Source organism: Podarcis pityusensis (genome assembly GCF_964106645.2).
Source record: "Podarcis pityusensis genome assembly, chromosome: 3".
Lineage (NCBI taxonomy): Eukaryota > Metazoa > Chordata > Lepidosauria > Squamata > Lacertidae > Podarcis > Podarcis pityusensis.
In genome coordinates this window covers 59822597-59846663 of record NC_138026.1, presented here as the reverse complement: position 1 = coordinate 59846663, position 24067 = coordinate 59822597, and the positions used below count along the sequence as shown (strand labels likewise).

General features: G+C 43.1%; 1 protein-coding gene and 1 long non-coding RNA gene across 6 annotated transcripts in view; one reads left to right on the top strand and one right to left on the bottom strand.

Moving 5' to 3' along the window:
• The window catches only part of LOC308473934, a 391929-nt gene that overhangs the window by 252033 nt on the left and 115829 nt on the right, over positions 1-24067 (bottom strand). The window lies entirely within an intron of this gene.
• On the top strand, positions 2825-23804 carry SLC2A12 (solute carrier family 2 member 12). Of its 5 annotated transcripts, none has more exons than XM_080999669.1 (6): positions 2825-2887; positions 9423-9935; positions 13619-14947; positions 18784-18906; positions 20205-20337; positions 21737-23804. In XM_080999669.1, the coding sequence occupies exons 2-6, from the start codon at positions 9836-9838 to the stop codon at positions 21834-21836; spliced, it is 1785 nt and encodes a 594-aa protein (XP_080855795.1). In that variant the 5' UTR covers positions 2825-2887; positions 9423-9835; the 3' UTR covers positions 21837-23804. The 5 variants fall into 5 exon arrangements, with proteins under 5 accessions (XP_080855795.1, XP_080855797.1, XP_080855796.1 ...); XM_080999671.1 differs by having other exon boundaries at positions 2838-2887; positions 9436-9935; XM_080999670.1 differs by lacking the exon at positions 2825-2887 and adding an exon at positions 5498-5629.

Sequence of the window (24067 nt, the reverse complement as noted above, 5' to 3'; positions counted from 1 at the left end):
TATTATTAATAATACTTACTTACTTACTTACTTACTTACTTACTTACTTACTTACTTGATTTGTATACCGGCCTTCACCCAAAAATCCCAGGGTGGTTCACAACAGAAAAATATAAAATGAGAACACAAAATACATAATAAAGCATAAACAAATCAATAACCCCCCTCCTACAAACACATTTAAAAAGCCATAGAATGTTAATCGGCTGAATGCCTGATTGAAGAGAAACATTTTCACTAGGCGCCTAAAGATATGTAATGAAGGTGCCAGGCAAACCTCCTTGGGAAGAGCATCCCACACATAGGGAGCCACCACAGAAAAAGCCCTGTTCTTGTGTTGACACACAACAAAGGGCTTCAGACAATGATTGCAGGGTCTGGGTCAGTCCATCTGGCTAAATATTGTGAAAGCTAAACTAATAATACAAAGCTTTGAAATAAGTCCATAAAGGTACAAAATCTATGCAGATACAGAAAGTGAGATGTTGTTCATTTCTAAGAAAGCAAAAGGCTGTGAGATGATCTCAGAATACTCATGTGATGGCTTATTTGGCTATTAGAAAAACTGACATTGACAGCAATTTCTTCTACCGAATTCAAAATCTTAAAAACCTGGTGAAGAAGGAAATTGCTTAATCACAATTAATGTGTGTCCAGATAATTCCTATATACCCAGAAACCTCATTGTGTTAAATGGAACTTACTTCCACATAGGTCTACTGCCCTAGACATTCCACTGGAAGGTGAGAGTAAAATGCAACCTTTGCGTCTATTGGCACAGCCTCCTATAGAAGGAGAATGCCTGACATTAACCGGTGCCTGTTATGCCCTCTTGGTACAATGCTTTCAGCTATTCTTCCTAAATACAGCCTGCATTGCAGGTTTAACTGCTCTGCTTATCTTCTCAGGACATCTAGTCACTTTTTCAATGGCATGAGACCATTTGTGAGGTGCTTTATAGCAGAAAAGATGACAGTTCTGGTATCCAAAAGAGTATTCATCACCTTCTGGATGCCAGTCAATGCACAATCTCCAGATAACTTCATGCTCTCTGAAAGGTCTGTTTCAATGTCAAAGCCTCTTATGTTTAGCAATCATTAACAGATGTCACTGAGCAATGTAGATACCTGCCTGCCTTCTCCTCTGCAGATTATACCCTGTGTCTGATGAATGCAATGAACGGGAGAGAGATTGAACCCAACAGAACCCTCCCCGCACTCAAAGAAGCTCAAAGAGCCCTTTGTCAGTCGGGATGTAAGGAGCCTGAGGCCAAAGTATTTGAAGCAAGGCGGTTAGTAGACCTGATCTTTATTGAAGTACTGTTGCAACAGCGTTTCCCCTCCCCTTCCACGTCTGTGAGAGGCAGGTGAGAGAACCCAGAAAAAAAATAGGCCCTGCTTTTATATCCTTCGGTGGTGATCTTACATTTCCCATGTCCTCCATGTTTGTGCCAGGCCTACATCATGTACATGTAAGAAAGTATGGCATGGGTTACCTGGGGCTTTGCGGATGGGTGGTGGGGTTAGGTGGAGTGTGGGGAGATTGTTCCCTCTGGGCACGTCAAAAGGTAAGTATAGTTTAGGTGACTGAGTGAACACACCGACCCTTTCTTTTCCCAAGTGCACAGAAGAAAGGATGACTGGTGGCTGATATTTAATCTTAGATTTTCAAGATTTCACAGTTGCAGCAGATAGTCCATGGATGATTGGATACAGAGTAGGCCTTCATCCTCCCAAGAAACATAGTTTACATTAGGAAGTGACAATTACAGAGAAAGGTTGCAATTTCCATTTAGATATTCATTGAACACAAAGTAACAAGCATAAAGTAACACATACAATTTGAAACCTCCCGAGACCTTCAGAAAATGTTTCATAATTACATACAATGTTTTGACACCCGGAATAAAGTTTTCATTTGTTACATAGCACATGCAGTTGCTTCTTTCTTTATCGGATGAGGCACTACGGTTATTTGGGATTTTCTGCCGTCTTGCAGGATAGACCTTGTTACATAGTTCTTATGGTTGCAAACTCGCTTGGAGGGAGAAGCAGGGTTCCAGTCCAGGAACCTCAGGTGGCAAATTCCTATATCATGCCTAAAGGACTCTAAAATCAGAAACACGGAGACAGAGGAAAAATCCTCTGTTGGAAGGAGGGTCTCAGATTCCTGACCCAAAAGTCTATTGAATGTCAGATCAGGACCTAGGAAAGAGCTAGTCCTGGCTTGTTGTTGTTGTTGTTGTTGTTGTTGTTGTTGTTGTTGTTGTTGTTATTATTATTACTGCTGCATACATACCATACTGTACATTTAAAGGATCCTGGGAACTGCGCTGTGTAATGGGGTAAACTACAGTTCCTGGTCTTCTTTGAGGGAAGTGGTGTGCTTTTAATGTCTTCTTCTTCTTTGGCGATCACTTGTAGCCAAGTAAGATTGTCTTCCATAAACATGGTTTTAGCAATGTAAAACAAGTAAGTGACTGTGGAGGCCAATTCTGGATCCACATGTCCTTCCACAGTGGGGACATTGGTTCCCGGGTGGGAGTTGATCACGGTGCCTTCCTCTTGGCACGTTTCTCCCTTGACACAAGCTTGTGCTTGTCGTATTTGCAAATTGCATTTTTGGCACATTCTAATGGAGGCCAAACACCCCAGCCATTCCCTTATATCACATTTCTCCTGCAGGCCTCGTTTTAACTTGGGAGAGAGTCCCGCAGTTTCCCCTCCTGTCAGCAGGGGCCACTCTAGCAGCTGAAAAGAGGCAGCCGTAGAAAGGTCGGCTGGCGTCTCCCTGCTTCTCCGCCTTCCTCCCGTCTCACAGCCTCAGGTCAGGGAGAGAAAGGAAACCCTGCAGAAGAGATTGCAGCCCTGCTGCCTGGCAACAGCAGGTAAGCTCATACACCTGGGCGAGCAAAGGGCAGGGGGAAAGGGAAGGCTGGGCTGGAGGGTAACTCTCGGACAACTGAGAGGACAGATTGTCATTCAGTGTTGGCTTCCCAAAACCCCTGTGGTTGGCATTCTTTTTAAAAAGAAACAATGATTATGTAGAGCCCAAATATGAGAAAGCATCTTTCACCAGGGCTTTATCAGAAGTGGGGCCACTTCAACTCTGAGCTTGTTTTTAATGCCACAGCTCAGTCCTGCCAGAAAATTTAAAGGCAGCTGTAAAAGCATATGCAGTGGTATCTTTTGTTAAAAAGAAAGGGGAAAGGATGTTTTCCAGTTTCCAGGTCGTATTGTACCACTAAGAAGGCGGTAAAACTCAATGGCTAAGACCAGAGTGTGAGTGAGGAAGCTCCTGCTTCAGGGCAGCACTTAGCTGTGGCCACATCCTTGGACCACTCTTCATAGAACTGTAGAGTTGGAGGGGACCCTGATTATCTAGTCCAACCCCCTGCAATGCAGCTGTCCCATACATGGATTGAACCTGCAACCTTGGCATTATCAGCACCACACTCTAACCGAATGAGCTATTTTTCCTCCCGCCCCAGGCTCCTCCACGATGGCTGTGTTTTCCCTCCACTGTCGGAGGCCGTATGCTTCTGAACACCAGTTGCTGTGAATCACAAGTGTGGAGAGCACTGCTCCCTCAGTTTCTGCTTTTGGACTTCTCACAGGCATCTGGTTGGCAACTTTGAGAAAAGGATCCTTGACTAGATGGATCTTTGGCAGACCAAAGCTGTGCTTTCCTTTATGTTCCTGTGTTAGCACCCCCTGTCAACATTGACAACTCATCACAAGACCAAACTAGGGCTGTGTACACATCACTGGCTTAAAACTCAATGATGTTGTTTTTCTCAGCTTGGGCTGAAGCTGGGTTTTTTTGGGGGGAGGGGGACAGCATTTCATTTTTAAAAATGACACAATACCTATGAACTGTGGTGAACTTTGTGTGTATGCTGTTTCCCAAACAAGCAGTGGGAGTGCACCGGATGCAGAGCAAATGGGAGTATGTTTGCAGCCTAGATATGACACCAGAAAACCTTTGACTGGTTGCCCTACTTGTTTTTTTGTAATCTCAGTAGCCATTGCATGGGCCACTGAATGTGATCAGGACTGCAATGCTGAGATAAGGGGGAGGGCTAACCCTTTTCCTCCATGCTGTTTGCCAGTGATAACCACCTGTCTACTGAAGCTGATGCTTGTATTTGCCCCATATGGGAAGACTAAGGGAATGGAACAAATAATGTTATGTACGCAAAGTCCTCTGGACACCTGACATGTGATAGGGTTGCTGAGCCTGTGTCCCTCAAGAGGATGTTTGGGTTGGAGTGTTGGAACTCTCATCCAGCAACCTCTTGAGGGCCACGGGTCCCCTGGCCCTGCTATATGATGTTATTTTTGTGGGGATCTACAACTGGGAATGACCACATCTTTTAAACATAGCATAAGCCTTAGATAGACTAGGTGCTGAGGTAGTCACTTTTACAACCACCACCACCCTGAGATAGATAGATGATAAATAGATGATAGATAGATAGATAGATAGATAGATAGATAGATAGATAGATAGATGATAGATAGATGATAGATAGATGATAGATAGATGATAGATAGATAGATAGATAGATAGATAGATAGATAGATGATGATAGATAGATAGATAGATAGATAGATAGATAGATAGATAGATGATAGATAGCTCCCTAATTTCAGGTAGGAAATTTGTTTTAGAAGTCATTGTCAGGACCAGAAATGGTACTGAGGGTATTTTATCAGGCTGAGTGGAATTGAGCACCCAGCATGCATGCACACAGTAATTCACTTTGTAACCACAAAAGCCAATCTTCACATGTCTGGCATTGAAATACAGGACTACTAGGTCAATTTGTATTTCAGAGTTCTGCCAAATATATTTATATTTATTTATGGAAAGCATATTTATCCCACTCTTCAGCTGACAAAAGGCTCACAGAGCACCTCACAAAGCATCTTAAGGGCTGTCACATGGAAGAGGGAACAAGCTTGTTTTCTCCTGCTCTGGAGGGTAGGACTCGAACCAATGGCTTCAAGTTACAAGAAAGGAGATTCTGACTAAACATCAGGAAGACCTTTCTAACAGTAAGAGCAGTTCAACAGCGGAACGGACTCCCTTGGAAGGTGGTGGACTCTCCTGCATGGGAGGTTTTTAAGCAGAGGTTGGATGGCCATCTGTCATGGATGCTCTAGTTGAAATTTCTGCATTGCAGGGAGTTGAACTAGATGACCCTTGGGGTCCTTTCAACTCTATGATTATATATCACTGGGACAGTCCCTGCCTTAGTCTTACAAGGCATGGCACAAAAGGAAAAGAAATTGGGAGGGAGGGAAAGAAAACAAACCTAGATGCTGCAGGTGTCCAGCTTAGCCAGTCCTTCAGCACTTGGCATCTGTTACAATCCTGTTGGAGTGCAGAGCCATGCAGCCTATGGCATAATTTGCATGGCTGATTAGCATGAGGTGATAAATAAGTTGCTGTTTTGTTTATTTTTACACTTCAATTTCAGGCGGAAGCTGTAACCGTGCGGCTCTTGAAGTACCCATGAAGGGGTTGTGCTGGTGGCCAATGGCAGGATAACTGCAGGGCCCTGCCTCCTCCTTGAAGGTGCTTGCAGGAGCCAGTTGGTGCTGTTCTGCTGCTTGTCAATTCGGTACCATATATAGTTATGAAGAAGGGGAGAGATTTGCATTGCAAAGCCTGTTTTATTGCTGTAACAACCTCAGGTTTTATGAGACATATTCACAAGTGCCTTAAGCAGGCATATGTGAAATAGCAAATAGCCCAGTGGCATTTTGAAGACCAATAAATACATTGTTGTGTGAGCTATCATGGGCAAGAGAGTCCTTCATCTGTGGACAGAGAACGTGTTAGATGTTTATGAACACAGATTTGAGGAAGCAGAGAGCCCACCGCTACACAAGAAGTGAAAAAGGAAATATCCCCAAAGCTTGGGTACCTTACATTAATTATCTAACTCAATCACTAGGCGTCAATAAAAATTGTCTCAGGCATGCATCTTCTTTGAAGGCTGGTGCTGATAGGTTTAACCTATTTGAATGGTCTGCATCTTTGCTGTTTTCACTGCACAGCTACCCTTCTGGACTGTTAAATTCAAAGGTCAAAGGTGTACACTTAATTTACTAAAGTCAACTCCACACCTTATGATTGTAGAGACACTAATGTTGTGCACCAGCAGTTTCTTCAGCAAAACGTGAAGTGCGGCTAATGCATGCTTGCACTTCTTTGAACTTCCTAATTGGGTTCAGGCTTCTAGACATATTTATGTCAGTGTTTAAAGAGACAGGTTTCCTCTCAAAATACCAGAATAAAAGCAGTGGGTTTTCTGCAGTAACTGTAACTTGTAGAGATGATGTACATAGCCTGCTGCTTTATAGACGTCAGTTCTGGGATATTGGACGGTACTAATGTTTGTTAACAAGACATTTTGCCCTGTGGGGAGTGCATTGCTCATAAGGTCATATGTCTGTTGAATTCTGAACATAGCTAATTGTACTTACGATTCCCTCCCACAGAGAAAAAATCTGAAGCGATGTGACCTGCCTTTTGTTGACTGAATGCACGTACAGTGTGCATTCTGGGTTTATGATACATTCTCTCCAAAGGATTTTCTTTACTGAACAGTGTGGACTTGCCTGTGCTTCCTCTCTTTGTTTGTATGCATTCAGTGCAGCCAGAGCCCTTTCCAGTTCCTTCCTACAGTAGATCGACAACTGCACATGAATAATATTGATGTCTCAGCTTTTCACCCAACATGGCATGAATGGCTTCCCTCTGAGTTACAGATTATCTGCTGTTGTGTGCAATACTAGTAATAAGGTCATAAACACAATTCTTTTCTTTTGGTGAGCATGAATTCATCAATTTTAAGACAAATGAGCAGTTCCAGTTGCAGCATAGTAGATAGAAATCCATTCAATGTGACTTGTCCCCAATTTATACAAAGAACACATCCTAATAGCTGTGAAAATTCATTTGAGTCAGACTTTGAGAAGCCATAAAAAACAACGAGACCAGAAAGAAGCAGAATTAAGTTCTTCTTCAACAGCTGCTCCTGATTTATTTTGGGGCCTGTTGACTTGACTGGTAATTCCATCACTCTCCTCATCCACTGCTTAACTTTACCAGAAGAGTGCTGCTGTCAACTCCCACATTCACTTCAGCAGCTGATGCTGGATAGCTGCTGGAACCAGAATCTACTGTGTTTAAGTGCAACTTTGGGAAAATCCTAACCCTTGATGATTCCCAGCTGCTTCGACCTGTCCCTAGCTAGCATTGTGTGCATGCAGCCCCACATTCTGAACTTGGTCGTTATTAACTCAGATTGAAGTTAGCGGTAATAGCATACCATAATCAATATTCAGCAGATGACAGGCATGCACAGGACCTGCTCAACTTTCCTCACAAGTAAAATTTTCTTGAATGGTTGTGAGAATAGACCTCTAGTACCCCATTACTGTTGTTTGATGTGAGTGTGGCTTCATGCTTTTTGTTGTATTTGCAATCGGGCTGGTAGAAAAGCATATCCCCATTTCTTTCAATGCAAATGAGATGGTGCTATTTTATACTGGATAGCAGAATTCTCATCATTATGACTGGCAGATGAGTGTGGAGAGAGGACCTGTATAATACAGCACCCCCGGTATAGGAGGGGTAGGAAATGAATTTCTGTGTGTGGTGTTATGCATAATGTTTTGCATAAAGCCCAACCTCAAGGAAATAGGGAGACACTTTGGGGGGACACACATAAAATGCCACATTCTATTTCAGCAAACTAAGGAAGAGGAAGGAGCAGAGCAGTTGCATCAGATACTTTGGGATGTTCCAAGTGGGTGCAGAGTTCATGCCCATCTTGCGAAAATGTGCCATCTTCGGTCCAGACTCTTAGATCTTCATTGCTTCACTATCCGGGGGTTAGTTGCTCAAGCCTCCTTCTTTCACACTCTGTCAGTCAACACATGGTCAGAGAGACTTTAGTCCTGCAATACTGGTGATCAGATATGGGCTGATCTTGAGTTGTTCTTTGGCGGCGGCAGGGAGCGTGGGCTGGCTGCATGTTATTCCTTTTAGTTCCAAGGAAATGAAGCACCTCGATTTTTGATGTGTGTCTTTGTCCAGTTTTGTTTTGAAGTGCTGAAATACCAAGCGTCTTGGATAAGTTTAATATCTTATTGCTGTTTCCCCGGTAGCAGTGTTCTTTCTTCAAAGCCAAACATTTGTTTCTCACTCACACCGTTTACAATGGATTCTTACTGCACAGAGGTCATTAAAGACTAATATACTTAGAGGACACAATATTGTAGAAATGATGTAAAAAGGCTGTTTTTAAAGTAAGTACTTACATGGAGTACATTACATTACCTGACATTACTGTGAGCTGCCCCAAGACTTCTGGGTATAGGGTGGTATATAAATTCAATAAATAAATTGACACATGCATCATGTGAACATACCTAAGATCCCTGTCAATAAGGTCTGGGGCATTGGCATTCAGTGTAAGGGACACTGAGCATGTTCTGTGTTCCCATGTTTCTGTAACTGTAAGTGAAAGGCATCAGTCACAACTGTGGAGGAGTGATGGAAATTTGAACCTGGATGTGTGTGTGTGTGTGTGTGTGTGTGTGTACACATACTAGGGGCTGTGCTATTGGTCACCCCAACACCCCCTACCACCCCCTGTTAACTCCCTAGAGCTTCCCCATCCCACCCCATGCAACTATTAAGCTTGCTTTTTACCTTCCCAGCCCCTTTTCTGGGAGCCACGTCTGGTCTTCTCTTCTGCAGCCCTCTTTGCACCCGTCTGCACCTTCATGCCTAGCTCCCCACCTCCTTGCCCTCCTTCCATGCAACCCTCCTCACACACAAACCACCCACATGATAACCTCCAGCAGCTGCCTTCTCCTACACACTGCAGCTACCAAGTACCCTTTTCACCTTCTGCCCAATTATGAAGCCACCATCCCCGGCTTTCGGGGTCAACCCCATTCCCACACCTCCCCTTCTTGCTCCCATGCCGTGGCCACTGCTGTTGTGAGGTGAGGAGCAGCCACACTAGGGCTCTCCACACATGGATCTCCTTCCACAGAAAGGCTTGCCTGGCTATGACTTGGCCATCTTTTTGCAGCAGGCACAGAACTTTATTTTTTGAAGCTTTTGAGCTTCTCCAGTCTATAAGTATACCTATTTTCCTCTCTCAGGTGGCGGTTCTGTTTTCTCTTTATTGTGGCACAGATGATGATTATTGTTATTGTTATTGTTGTTATTAAAACCTAATTCGTATGCTGAAAGTGATCATTTTTCTTACTTTATTTCTTAATTGCTCATAATGGCACAGTAATGAATACCATCTGTTCTGTGCTTGCTCAGTGCACCACTTCTTGCTGACACAGCAGCCTCTTTTAACTCTTTCTTCTTCTTTTTCACAGATTAAAAAAAAAGGAGAAGGGGGAATATGCAGCTTGGAGGAGCGGGAAGCTGTAAGCCAAACCTCTGAAACTCCTGTTGAGCTCTCTGCGCAACCCTCTAAGGTCTCCAGCTATTTGTTCAAAGGCAAAAACAATACCTCTGAGCAAAAGCCCTCCCACTTGCTCATGATAGGCTTACCCAAAATAGCAACAGCCTGTGTCACCAAAAAGGGCAAAACCTGCTGGAAGAGAAAGAAAAAGTTGCTCCCGGATCCCTCAGTAACTTCCAGATTTCACTTTGCTCCTGTCCCACGCTGCCATGGACAGAAGAGCCAGAGGCACCAGATTTGACAGCAAGGGTGAAACGCTCTCACTGTAGAGCCTCTCGTCATCGCTGAGAAGTAACCAAGTTGGCGAGCTGTTTTTCTACAGCCATGGTACCTGCGCAGGACACAGAGGACCTCAGCCAGCAATGTCAGAATATAGGAGAGGAATGCAGCAAATGCAGCCTGCACAAGCTTCCTGCTCAAACAGGTACAGCCACATAGTCTGAGTGACAATTGTGCCTGCAGGGCAATAGATGGTGATAGAATGTGACTAAGTCCCAGCAACAATATATACAAGAGCCAAAGGGACGATCTTTTCTTTCTTTCTTTCTTTCTTTCTTTCTTTCTTTCTTTCTTTCTTTCTTTCTTTCTTTCTTTCTAAAATAATCCTTTAGTCTTTAGGCTTTCTAATTACAGTGGTACCTCGGGTTAAGAACTTAATTCGTTCTGCAGGTCCGTTCTGAACCTGAAACTGTTCTTAACCTGAGGTACCACTTTAGCTAATGGGGCCTCCCGCTACCCCCATGCCGCCGCTGCGCAATTTCCGTTCTCATCCTGAGGTAAAGTTCTCAACCAGAGGTACTTCTTCTGGGTTAGCGGAGTCTGTAACCTGAAGTGTCTAACCCAAGGTGTCTGTAACCTGAAGTACCACTATATTGATGTACAAGGAAGAGCTATTTTTGAACTAACAGTTTTATAATATGTTAGGTATTCATCACATTTATATCTCTGCTTTCAGGGAACTAGGGGAAGTAAACACACAGGACCCCAGTGATCTCATTTATTTTCTCAGCATCACTGAGGTGTACTTAAGAGATGGTGGCTAGTTGGGACTTTGAAAAGCCTTTTGGCTTCTGGCTTTTCCTATGGGGCTTGCAATTTTTATTTGTTTATTTATAAATTTCTATACCCTTATTTTGCAGCTCCATCGCATTGGAGCACCACTGTTGCCTGTGATGGCTGCTGGCTGGTTGTGTTGTGTTGTGAAAACAAGTTGATAGACCAATGTTTCCCAAACTTAGGTCTCCAGCTGTTTTTGGACTACAGCTCCCATCATCCCTAGCTAGCATGACCAGTGGTCAGGGATGATGGGAACTGTAGTCCAACAGCTACAGACCCAAGTTTGGGAAACCCTGCTCTAGACTTTATAGAATATGCTTCTCTTCCATGTTTCACCAGTGATTTTGGCTTTGGTTTCTAAGCACACCAAGAGCAGTGTAGCTATTTCTAGATTTTTAATTTTTTTTAAATTTTTTTAAAAGAACCTCAGCGTCAGTGTTGCTTCAGTTTGTTTATCCCACATGTTGTTCATTCTTGGTCTTTCACTGACTTCCAAGCTGTCGAATTCCAAAAGTAACACAAAACAGCTACATGGGGTAAATACATTCACACAGAATGTACTGGTGCTGAATAAGGAAAAGATTATACTTTAATCCACTGATCTTGGGGCCTTTTCATTGGACAACTGAAAGTGAATTTTAAGCGCTAAACTTTTTCAGTGCCTGCTCACACTTTTGTGTGTTTCTTATACATACAGAAAGTAGTTTTAAAACAAAATTAGCCGTGGATTTATAAAGTGCACTCTCTTAAAGGACATTTTACAATGCACACAATTGCTAATAGGAACATGGCTGAATGGCAGTCAACCTGTAAAATACTTTATGCAGTAAGAACACTGGGTGCTGCCTTTCACCAAGTCAGACAATTGGTACATCAAGTTAAGTACTGTCTATGTTGACTGGTAGTGACACCAGGATTTCAGACATGGGTCTTTTCCTGTTTCCGACCTGGAAATGCAAGGTATCTGTTCTGGGATCTACTGCATGAAATCATGTGTTCTCTGGCTGAGCTACAGCCCTTTACCTGAAGGAGACCTATGTTACTTTGAACAAATCCATTGTGGGTGGAATAGAGTAGAGCAAAAACACGGCTCGCTGACTAACTTGAACACGGAACAGCAACACTCCCAGCCTGTTGCGGCTCCTATTTGTCAGTTATAATTCTTGTAGGGGCTTATGCATCAAGATGCATTTTAATTATAACATTGTGGTTTTGTAAGGAGAAATCTTGAGAGTTTTAATGGTCCATGGAAAAGCTCAGGTGTGATGTTTTGTATGATGGTTAGCAGAGGTTTAGGTTTGTTGCATTAAGGTAAGTCCTTTACTTGTTTTTAAAAATGGGTTGTTTCGTTATAATTAGTGATTATGTGTATATTATCAGAATAAGTTCTTTGCTGTTTTGTTTTGCTTTTTAGTTTCAGTTATTTACTTAGTTTTATCCTGCATTTTATTTGTGAACTGCCCTGAGCTCTTATAATGAAGGGTGGTCTATAAATCTAATAAACAAAAAGGTTCCTTTTAAATTGCTTTCTCTTCCCTTCTCCTTTTCACTACCACTTTGAGGCTTTGCCTCTTTCTTTTACCTTTTCTGCTTTCTTGTGCTTGGTGCTGCCCCCGCTTTCCCTTTCACAACTTCTGAACCACCGATCCAAATGCAGCCCACCTGCCATGAGAAACAGCCCACCAGATATTCGGCAAATCTCTTCTTGTTGCCTGTCTGAGATTGCCAAAACAAGGAGTGTAAGGAGGTTGTCAGGCCACAATGCACTGTTGTACACCTGACACCTGATAGGCCACAATGTGTCCGCAGGGTGGTCCCACTTTGTGAGGTTGGGATCCGGGCAGGGTGACATGAGAAGGATGCAACAACCATGTGCCCTTTGGTCCAAGCCCCTTGGGGAGGCTGTGATCAACGGGTGCACGGCGTCCTTCTCATGCCACCCTCCTCAAGCCACTTTGTGAGGCTAGGATTTGATCAGATCCCAACCTCGCAAAGTGGTGCAGGGCTGGCTCAGAGAGGGGGATATGAGCATCTCTCCCCAGAAAATGCGCCTGAGGCAATTGCCCCAGCATCTCCACCCCCATCCCACCCCCGTTATCCTATCTAGTAGTCAGCCTACATTCCATGACCAGAGCATGCTCAGTTCTCACAGCAACATCCCCCCCTTCCCCAGAGGATTTTTCCTGAAGCTTTATATATAAAGTTATACACTTCTGCAAACCTTGGGTCCCCCCCCCAAGTCTGTCAGTAGTCTTCTTATTGTATGCGTCTGGTGCCCTTTTGGCTGCGTTAGTTATGGCACTCACAGCCTAAATGTTGCAAACAGAGGGAGTGCTGTTTAATTAACCTGTGGAATTATGCAGCCCAAGACACGACCATGGCAACCGACAGGATTTAGGCACGTGATTCAGAACTATTAATCATGATAACTGAACTAAGCCTGGCTTTTAGGAAGAAACAACATGAGATCCATGATTTTTCAGAGCCACCTGACTGGAAACTGAATGTAGATCTAAATGGGCCATGCTATGGCCCACAATGCAATTTTAATTTTATTTATTTATTATTTAAGCATTTATATCTTGCCTTCTTCAGTTTGGCCTCAAGCCTGGCTTACAATAAAAATTAAAACACATGTCTGCAAAGTACAAAAACAAAACCATAAAAGCAGTAATTAAAAAACCATTGAGAAAACGAGCTGGCTGAGCTGATCTTAAAATTACACTATGAGTGCAAATTTAAATAAATCAAGGATTACATGATCAGTTGGGCTCAGAACATGGGGAATAACTACAAAAGCAAGCATGCGAGTATTTAGGGACACTCAGACGTATACCCTCTTTTTAAAATATGAAGCTTAAGTAGTTATTATTAGTAAACGAACTATACAATTCTAATAACTGGAAGTATCAGAAACAAAGATCTGGGTTGTTGTTTTTTAATCATCTTAGATGGAAATTTCATCTCTGTTGGCTTAAGAATCTTGGGCAAAGATATACTTTCTGAAAATACTAAACTAAAACTGAATATTTCTATAAACTTTATTTCCAGGATTCGGAATGCTCACTCTCCTATCATCTGGCATTGCTGCTATCAGTGGCCTTCTGATGGGTTATGAATTTGGAGTTATCTCTGGAGCTCTTCTTCAGTTAACTAGCATCCTAGTCCTTTCATGCCGGCAACAGGAGATAGTTGTAAGTGCTCTTCTCATTGGTGCCTTTCTTGCTTCGTTGACTGGTGGGATCCTGATCGACAAATATGGGAGGCGAGTTGCCATTATGCTGTCATCTGGGTTACTTGTACTGGGAAGTCTAGTGCTGATACTCTTCGCCTCATACGGACTCCTCATAATAGGGCGGATTGTGATAGGGGTTTCCATTTCACTCTCCTCAACCGCAACTTGTGTGTATATCGCAGAGATTGCCCCGCAGCACAGAAGAGGCTTGCTTGTGTCTTTGAATGAACTCATGATTGTAGTGGGCATACTTTTTGCCTATGTTTCAAATTATGCCTTTGCCAGTGTTTCCCATGGCTGGAAGTACATGTTTGGCCTGGTCATTCCATTGGGGATTCTACAAGCCATTGCTTTGTATTTCCTTCTGCCAAGTCCTCGTTTTCTCGTTATGAAAGGCTTTGACGAAGCTGCCAGCCAAGTGCTTGGAAAACTCAGGACAACCACAGACATCACCAAAGAACTTGCTATGATCAAATCTTCCTTGAAAGATGAGCACCAGTACCGTTTTTGGGATCTGTTCCATTCAAAAGACAATATGAGGACTCGGATGCTGATAGGAATCACTCTAGTGTTTTTTGTACAAACAACAGGACAGCCTAACATCTTGTTTTATGCCTCCACTGTTCTGAAAGCAGTTGGGTTTCAGAGCAATCAGGCAGCTAGTTTGGCCTCTACTGGTGTTGGAGTGGTCAAAGTGGTCAGTACAATCCCAGCCACCCTTTTCGTCGACCAAATAGGAAGCAAGACGTTTCTTATCATTGGCTCATCCCTCATGTCTGTGTCATTGTTCACCATGGGATTGATCACGCTTAATATACATGTGAATGCCACTGCTGTCTGTAGAAACCAGTCCTGGGAAGATGCCACATTCCACGGAGTGGGACAATTGACCTCCACAAATGAAACTCTTGAGGAGCAATTTGCTAGCCTGGCTTCGTCCAGCACAGTTTCACAATGGAAGGCTGACATTTCTAATACGGAAAGGTGGAACAAGACCATGTCAGTGGGAGGCAGAGCCCCCGACACAAGCCACACAGATTCTCAGGTAGCAACAGAAGCAATGGAAGTTCGATCAGCTCTGAAATGGCTTTCTCTGGCCTGCTTGCTAGTTTACATTGCTGCTTTCTCCATAGGACTTGGACCAAGTAAGTGTTTTTCAATTTATTTATTGCAAGTTGTTTTGACTGATAAGTAAGAAGAGACCTCAGTGTCTATGAGCAGGAGTGGCTTGCTGGGTGGGATATGGGCTCTGTTAGACAGGCTCATCCACATGTCTTCTTGCCATACCACATTCCCCTGGGAAAACCCACTCTTTACTGCTGAATTGGAGCAAATGTCAATTGGGTTTACAGCAGATTGAGGTTTGCTCCAATTCAGTGGTAGAGAGCAGGTTTTTCTGGGGGGAAAGGGCAGGGCAAACGGGATGGAACAAGCAGAAAACCTCTCAGACCAAGGTTTCCTAGGCACAGGGCAAGTGGAAGTGTGGGCGGGCCCAATCTGCTAGCTTCCTGGCAGGTGAGTTGCTCTTGCTTACTGGGAGGGAGAGGGGAAAGGGCCAGCAGGGTACAAGCACAGCAGAAGAGCAAATCAGTCAAGCCCCTTCTGCGTATAGGATTTTCGTCTCAAGCATCTGTGTGATGCTTGAAGTTTAAGAAATAAAGATGCCTATTCTGAGCTTTACTTTTCAGTGCCTTGTAGGCACAAGCTGGGTTTGCTTGGACAATCCTTGATTGATTGATTGATTGATTGATTGATTGATTGCTTCAGGTGAGAAGGCAGAGAAAATATGTCCCTGTGAGTATCAGCTCTCCCAAGGATCAGATTCCTCTCAGGGCTTGTATCTCTGTTGAGAAAACTCATCAAATCATTTAGACAGCCCAATCATATGCATGTATAAATAGAAGTTCCACAGGACTGTGCATAAGCCACACTGGGCTTCTTCCTAACATCATCTAAATCATCAGTTGTACCTTCTGAGTCCCTTCTTCACAGAGAAGGGTTTTTTGCATTCATTAGTCCATCTGTTGCTTTTGCCTTTGGAGGAGTGCTGTATGTATTCGGCCAGGCATAGGCAAACTCGGCCCTCCAGATGTTTGGATTTGATATCCCGCTTTATCACTACCCGAAGGAGTCTCCAAGCAACTAACATTCTCCTTTCCCTTCCTCCCCCACAACAAACACTCTGTGAGGTGAGTGGGGCTGAGAGACTTCAAGAAGTGTGACTGGCCCAAGGTCACCCAGCAGCTGCATGTGGAGGAGCGGGGACGCGAACCCGGTTCCCCAGATTATGAGACTACCACTCTTAACCACTACACCACACTGGCTTTGGGACTACAACTCCCATCCTCCCTGACCACCTGTTAGCTAGGGATGATGGGAGTTGTAGTCTCAAAACATCTGGAGGGCCGAGTTTGCCTATGCCTGTGTTTGGTTCTCTTTTCTCCACCCCTATTGCTTGGGGAATAATCCCTTTTACTTAGCATTCCTCAACTTGCACCACTTCTTAATCATGCATTTCTTTCAGAGGCTTTCATATCCCATGCCTCATTCATTTCTAAGCTGTAAATCTGTCTGATCTCCACCCCCCCAATGCGTACCTTTGTAACCCAATAAACCATTTCAAGTACTTTGAACTCTACTTTTTAAAGAAACACACACACACACACACTTTCCTTTAATAGTCTTTAAGCTACTAGACAGAGAAGAAGAAAAGTCAGAAAACCAAGTTAATTCTTTGCTATATTGTTTAGATTACAGCCACATAGCTGTACCTGTTACAGTGGCAAGGGTTAAGGTCAAAAAGGAAAGTTCTTAAATGAATTTCTCAGGTATATGTGCTTAGGAGAAAACAGTATGTATTGTCCCTTATCTGCAAACATGCATAACTCAGTGAAGTTAATGGAGCTGGGAAGTCTGGAATCTTTAGCTCTGGCTCAGTGCCTGTTTCAGAGGTAGTCCTCTCCTCCAAGGTCAGAAGCACACTCTGCATAGGCCTGTTGGGAATATAGCTTGGATGCCCACAATAAGAAGCCAGAGGGTTTCACATAAGAGCTGAAACAGAGCAAGTTTTGTTCATCAGACCAAAGACTCTAAGCTACTTTATTTTCATATCATCAGCCACAACGAAAGCCTTCCATAACTCGCCTCCCAAAGAGGTTATTTCCTGCATTCCATCCACATTTAATCTGCCAGAGTACTATTATGACAACTGTACAGTTTAACCCTTAAACCCAAACTTATCAATCATTATCAGCGAGGAACTTCAACAAAATATTGGAATGTTGTCCGTAAAAGGCAGTGGGTGCATCAGTCTAATCCTATTCTGAAATGTAGCTTCTTCAATGAATGGGCATGGGAAGCCAAGCACTGTGCCAGATAGAGTGCTTCAGATTCTTCAGTTGAGAAAAGATAGATGGAGATTTTGAGATTTTCAGCTGCCAATTTAAAAAGCTGCCATCTCGGTACTGGTATTGCCCAAGTGGAAATATCCCTTTGGGTTCTTGCTGCTTCCTGGCAAAAGGAAAATAGTTTTATAACAATGCAAGGAGATGCTGAAACAGAAGAACTGAAACTTTGGGATTACGGTATGTTATCTGAAAGACTGCTGCCTCCCTTACAAACCTGGCTGTCATTTATAGATCAGCTTCAGGGGCCCTGTACACAGGTCCACCATTGGTTCATCTGATGTGTTGTTCTAGGAAGCAGGCCTGGTCAGTGGCAGCCCCATATCTTTGGAATGGTCTCCCAGAGAAGTGGGGAGGTGGTGGATAGCTCAGTTGGTAGAGCATGAGACTCAATCTCAGGGTTGTGGGTTTGAGCCCCATGTGGGGCAAATGATTTTGGTGTTGCAGGACTAGATGACCCTATGAGTCCCTTCCAACTCTACAGTTCTACAATGCTAAGTACATATCCCCACTTTGGCCAGACATATGAAACATTTGTATTTCAAACCGCATTTTCACAAAACAGTTATGTTGGGCTTTTAAATTGATGCTGTTTTTCCGTTGTGAAGTTGGATTGCGGTAGATTAATAAAAAAATAAAAAATGTTTTCATTCTGCTTTGCTGCTTCCTTGGGAGGGCTTTGCCATCAAAGACAGCATACACATGTCTTAAGTATATTTCCCAGCTACCTGAAGCCTTTTAATTAGAGACATTAGAAATGGAAGCTGTGGTTGCTTTCCGATTTGTTTATTGAGCATCTCTCCTATTTGCATGAAATCTGCATGGAGATTATACTTCTCTGGCTGTTTATTGAGCAGTGATTTGTGATGAGGTTATACAACAGCAGGTAAAATGACTGTTCTCCCACTCTTCCCAGTACATTTTGCCATCACTTTCCTTACCGCAAAAAGTCCAGTTTGGAAGAGCACCAAATCTGCCATAATTGTGCAACTATAGTTTGCCACTTGTATCCCACCCAGAACATATTGACAGTCTGGAAGCACCTGTGACCCTCGGAATGTAAATAATGTGTTCTTCCCATGACTTAGAATCACAGAATTGTAGAGTTGGAAGGGACTCTGAGGATAATCTAGTCCAAACCTTTGCAGTGCAGGAATACGCAGCTGTCCCATACGGGGATCAAACCTGCAGCCTTGACGTTATCAGCACCATGCTCTAACCAACTGAGCTATCCAGGCTTTCCCATCCATGGTCACATGCAACCCCCTGCCCCAATACCTTTGAGGTGGTTTTGCTTTAGTTTGCTGAACTAGGTGCAGCAAGAAGCTCAGTACAGTACTGGGGAGAGACAAGCAGGATTGTAGGCCTGATTCTGTATTGTGTGCCCTACAGCTTATATCAAGGAATACCCAAAACTCCCACTGGCTTTGCTGCTTCTGGCACCTGTGCCCCCCCCCCCCCCGTTGCCCAATTTAGTGGAATGAGGGAGCATAGGATCAGGACAGGGGTTTGCGAAGGTAGGCTAGATGAGCCTTACATAACACCGCATACTGTTACGTTTGTATTTTTAATTTCAGTGTCCTGGCTGGTACTGAGTGAAATATTTCCTGGAGGGATCAGAGGAAGAGCGATGGCTTTAACCTCCAGCATGAACTGGGGTGTTAATCTTCTAATCTCCTCAACCTTTTTGACTACAACAGGTAAGGCTGGTATGGGTAAGGGTGAGCGTAATGGGTCACAACAACTTAAAATGCAGCATTAAGAAGAGTGTAAAATCACAAGAATAAGGTTGGCTTCAAATTTCGCATGTGTGTAAGACCAGGGGTTGTGCAAGTTTGCCCAATATACATGCAAAGTATATTTCCCCTAATATAATGTGTTTTTATATCTTATTTTCACACATATGCATTTAAAGGAACATTTAATGCATACATTACTTGGCTGGGGAACTGCACTGCAACATTTAGAAAGCGCAAATTTTGTAGAATGGCTGTTTCTCCTGGTTCGCTTATTATTTCAGAAAGCATGAATTAGGTAGATTCACCTTCGATACAAACTGAATCTAGTTTCTCCCCCATGCCTAGTTAGGCTTTAGCTGACTATACTTACATAAATAATAATAATAATAATAATAATAATAATAATAATAATATTTATACCCCACACATCTGGCTGGGTTTCCCCAGCCACTTTGGGCGGCTCCCAACAGAATATTAAAAACACAATTAAACATCAAACATTAAAAGCTGTCCTAAACAGGGTTGCCTTCAGATGTCTTCTAAAAGTCATATCTGAAATGCTCTTTTAAAATCTCCTCACAAACCATTGATAAATATTCAACTCTCCCCTGAAGACTACTTTACAAAATAGCACCCCATTTTCACCGTTCGGGTGCAACTGTGAACCTAGTTCTCTTAATGTTGAAGGAAGCAATAGGTTTGGCTCCTTCCTGACCTCTAAGCCCTGGCCACCACTATAACATTGCTGCTTCTGCACTCAGTGAACCAACATTTCTTAGCTGACAATTTTTCTGAGGAAAAACTGTTGGGAGAATTTCAAAATCCCACCCTTTGGCCCCTTTCTCTAAGGTTGTTGTGACTCAACCCTTGCATGAGAGACAATGTGGTCATGCACACGGCATGCCTGCGAAACGAAACTCATTTAATGAATTTATTTCTGCACCTTTATTTAAATAGCAACCTATGTAATACAGGGGGTAAGCAGAAGCACCAACTTGCACCAATGACTGAGAGGCCGGTCGCGTGTGTGACGTCACATGTGTGACATGCAATGTCATGTGACATTTTGGGAGGAGGCAGGGGACTGAGCAGTGGCCGATGGCCCCTGTCCTTTCTGGCCATTGCCCATGCTTGCTGGAGCTGATGTTCAGCAACATCTGGAAAGCCACAGATCACACACACACACCCGCTCTGCTGACCTGGACTGAGAACAAGGTTCCTAAAATAACTAATTATTTATTTTTTTAAAAAATTCTTAGATCTCATTGGTTTACCGTGGGTCTATTTTGTTTATGCCATGATGAGCCTGGCAGCGTTGGCGTTTGTCGTCTTCTTCATCCCCGAGACAAAAGGATGTTCCCTAGAGCAGATATCTATGAAACTGGCAAAACAGTAAGTATGGAAGTTATGGTGTTTTTAACAGCATTCTAGTAAATGGCAGTGTGAAAAACGGCACATCCTTCCTCATGAGGTTACAAATGCTCTTGGAAGTAAAAGCTGCCATCTAGTGGGCTTGTATTGTGTCACACTTGGCAGCAGCTGAAGGGAACTGAGAGCTCACTGACTCTATTCCTGGTGGTTTGTTTTTTTCATGGGCTCAGAACCTATATGCAAGCTTTCCATAGAGCAGGACAGTCTATACTGTGGTTTCATTATTAATAAATCCTGCATGAAGAGGCCACACTGAGCCCAATTCTGTGAGCTTTAACAAAGCCAGGTAAGATATTGTTACATAGCCAAGGGGGGGGGGCAGCTGCCCCCCTCATCAATAAAAATAAGTAAAAATGCATAGCAAACTGAGGTTCTGCCCCTCCTGACAAAAATCCTGGCTACGTCCATGGCCTTTGAGGATCTTTGTGAATCAGTGTGTTGTTTTAATAGCAGAATTCACACCTCAGCTGATGCTGATATATAGTATTTTTTATTCCTAACTCACTTGTAAGGTCAGCCAGGTAATATATCCATAGTAATTTTATAGCTGGGGTGGGAAGTTAGCATTGAAAAACACTCTTGCAGCCTTGTTTCTTTTACATTTTTTTTACATAAAAAATACTATTATTTGTCTAAATTCCCTGTTCAGAATACAGTGGTACCTCTGGTTACAGATGCTTCAGGTTACAGACTCCGCTAACCCAGAAATTACCCGGGTTAAGAACTTTGCTTCAGGATGAGAACAGAAATCGCACAGCGGTGGCACGGCAGCAGCAGCAGGAGGCCCCATTAGCTAAAGTGGTACCTCAGGTTAAGAACAGTTTCGGGTTAAGAACGGACCTCCGGAACAAATTAAGTTCTTAACTCGAGGTACCACTGTAGGAGTTTGAGAAATTGCCTTTAAAAATATTTTCACCTGCTCTTTGTAAATGGTATCTGTCTCTTCATCAGTGTGTTCTTTGCAAAAACTAGGAGAAATCCAAATTCTGTAAAATTTGGAACAATGCATATAAATTGATGTTATGTATGCAAAGAAAATGCGGATTTGTACTATTTGCATGATTTATACACTTCAAAACAAGCTTCGCGTTTCATCTTTTAACAAGCAGTTGTCTGTCACATGATGGTTGTCAGACTATATCTGATGACAAGTGTGAAGTTGACTAAATTCCATTTAATGTTAAAACTTTTTAAAAAATAAAAAATAAAAATCTAAACCACACCGGTCTAAGGTGGCAAAGACCCATGCCAACCACAACTCAATTAGCTCCAAAAGCACAACTGCCAGTGTTGCCTGTAAGGGATAGAAATTCCTATAGTAAAAATATATTGCCTTGATCCTGCCTCCCTTTTCTTCCAGAAAGTATGCAACAAGTACTCAATGCTGGAGGGGCCGACGCCAGGATCAACTGATGCCTATAGAACTTCCCAGCAAAGAGACCCATGAACAATTCTACTAAGGCAGGATGGTGCACAAAACCCACATCAATATATTTTTTAAAGGTTGACAAAATGGTAGAATACTCAAAAATGCTGGCAGTACTTCCATATGCATATTCTTCTACTACAAATAAGCTTTTCTGTATTTTTTGGTTCAATGGACTCTGTAAAAGGTTTTTCACGATGTAACACACAAATCTCTCAAATATCACATTATGCTAAGTGAACGGGATATACCAGAGAGAATCTTCCACCAGTGGTTTAGAGCTTGTGAATCTGACCAAAATGTGGATATTTGTTGTTATTATTATGGGATGGGTTGTTTTTATTGTTTTTTTATGCTACAACTCACCCAGGAACCTTATGATGAAGGATAGGCAAGAATAGTAATGATCATGATAGTAATATACCAGGCATGGGCAAACTCAGCCCTCCAGATGTTTTGAGACTACAATTCCCATCATCCCTGACCACTGGTCCTGCTAGCTAGGGATCATGGGAGTTGTAGGCCAAAAACATCAGGAGGGCCGAGGCCGAGGAAGCCTGGTTTAGCATAATGACCAAACTAAAGCACAGCAGCCAAACCATGGTTGAGTGTTAAATGAATGAGCCTGCTCGACCACTTCTCTCTCCTCCAGCACATCAGTGAAGCAGGAAGCATCTGCTTTCTAGTTTGAACGCACCACAAACTAACCAGTGTGGCCCTGTTAGGTTGCAACAGGAAACTCTGATTAGTTTAAAAGAGAAAGCAGAAGTTTCCATAGCGCAGGAGGGGAGGAAATGCATAAGCACTAAAGTAGGAGGTCCTCAACAGGCCTTTCTGCTGTTTCTTGAAAGACTATGCACACTTGAATTTTAGCAAATCTCAGGCATAGGGGGTTACAGCAGGAATGGCTAGCCTGTGGCCTTGCAGCTCCCACCATCCCTGACCATTGGGCAATTCTGCCTGGGGCTTATGGAAGTGATGAATCCAAAATGATCTGGAAGGTCACAGATTACTTACCCCTGGGCTACAACTTCTCTAGCAAATATCAAGAATGATAAAGTATACTTCTATGATGGCATAGGCAGATCACTCTTAATTATTTCTGATTACTCATAAAAGCATTATAGTTTAACAACTACTGTTGTGTTCAATGACTGCTGCGTCAACCATTAGGCTGTATTTTCAAACTATTTTAAAAACTTCAGTAGGGAAGCAACATCTATGGCCTAGCAGCCTTGAAAGACCTGATCCCCTTCTATCTTAAGTAGGAAGTAGCCAAAACAGATAGAAGTGCAGTATTGTAGAGTGCAGGAATATTTTGTCCGTGACCCTGAGATTAAGAGTCTCATGCTTTACTGACTGAGCTATCACAGCTGTTCAAATGTACTTGAAACACTACATGTTTAGCAGATATACAACATGACTCGGTAAAATGTATGAATCAGCCTGTAATTGATTGCTGTCGCTCACCATCCTTGTGCCTCCACCAATCTGCTAGTCCATGAAAGTTAATACTGTAAGCATAATTTGATTCAGAAGCATCTTCACCTGCCACATGTATGTGGGTTCTTTGAAACAAGAATGCTTTTTTAAAAAACGCATGAAAGACCCTCTATTTTCATTGACAAGTTTGGTTTCCCAGTGTTTTGTTTTCTTAACCGTTGTGTGCAGAAAAGGGTGACAGGAACTAATGTGGTTGGCTTGTAATGCCTTGGTTATTCAGTTGTTTTGAAAACGCAGTGACAGAATACCTCCAGCCTTCCTCCTAAAGTTGGAGCAGATGAGAGGGTGGCAACCACTCTATTCTACAGCTCCTCAACTCACCTCGCAAGCAGGCTGCTCACAGGCAGAAACTTTCTTTTTATAAATTTTGGTACTTTTATTTAAGTCTGATTAGCATAACACATACCGTAAGGCTGCAAGTTGCACTCGCTTTGCTTATGAGATCGCAACTTTACATGGGGGTGGGGGGAATAAATAAATGGAAAGCCTGGAAAACCCACCATTCTCTGCTCTCCATTTATCTGGGCTTTCCTTGCTTAAGGGAGGGAGCAAGAGGGCTCTGGGGCAGTATGGTGGCAGCTTCCTTACCAGCCTCTAGGAAGGAGGTGTGAGGGCTCTCATGGTCCCCCTGCAACCTTCCCAGACCCTGGTAAGTGGCCCTCTGCTTCTTGGGTGGGAGGAGTTTCTGGGATTCCTGACTTTGTGTGATTTGGCCTTTGTGCCACTTATCAAACTCTTACATAAGTGGTTGGCCCACTGTCA

What these genes read in the sequence shown, in the direction of transcription:
- SLC2A12 (XM_080999669.1), top strand. Translation starts at nt 9,836, where the DNA reads ATGGTACCTGCGCAGGACACAGAGGACCTCAGCCAGCAATGTCAGAAT. An exon ending in CTCCATAGGACTTGGACCAA is followed by an intron (nt 14,948 to 18,783) that starts GTAAGTGTTTTT and finishes TTTTAATTTCAG; the next exon opens with TGTCCTGGCTGGTACTGAGT. An exon ending in TCTATGAAACTGGCAAAACA is followed by an intron (nt 20,338 to 21,736) that starts GTAAGTATGGAA and finishes CTTTTCTTCCAG; the next exon opens with AAAGTATGCAACAAGTACTC.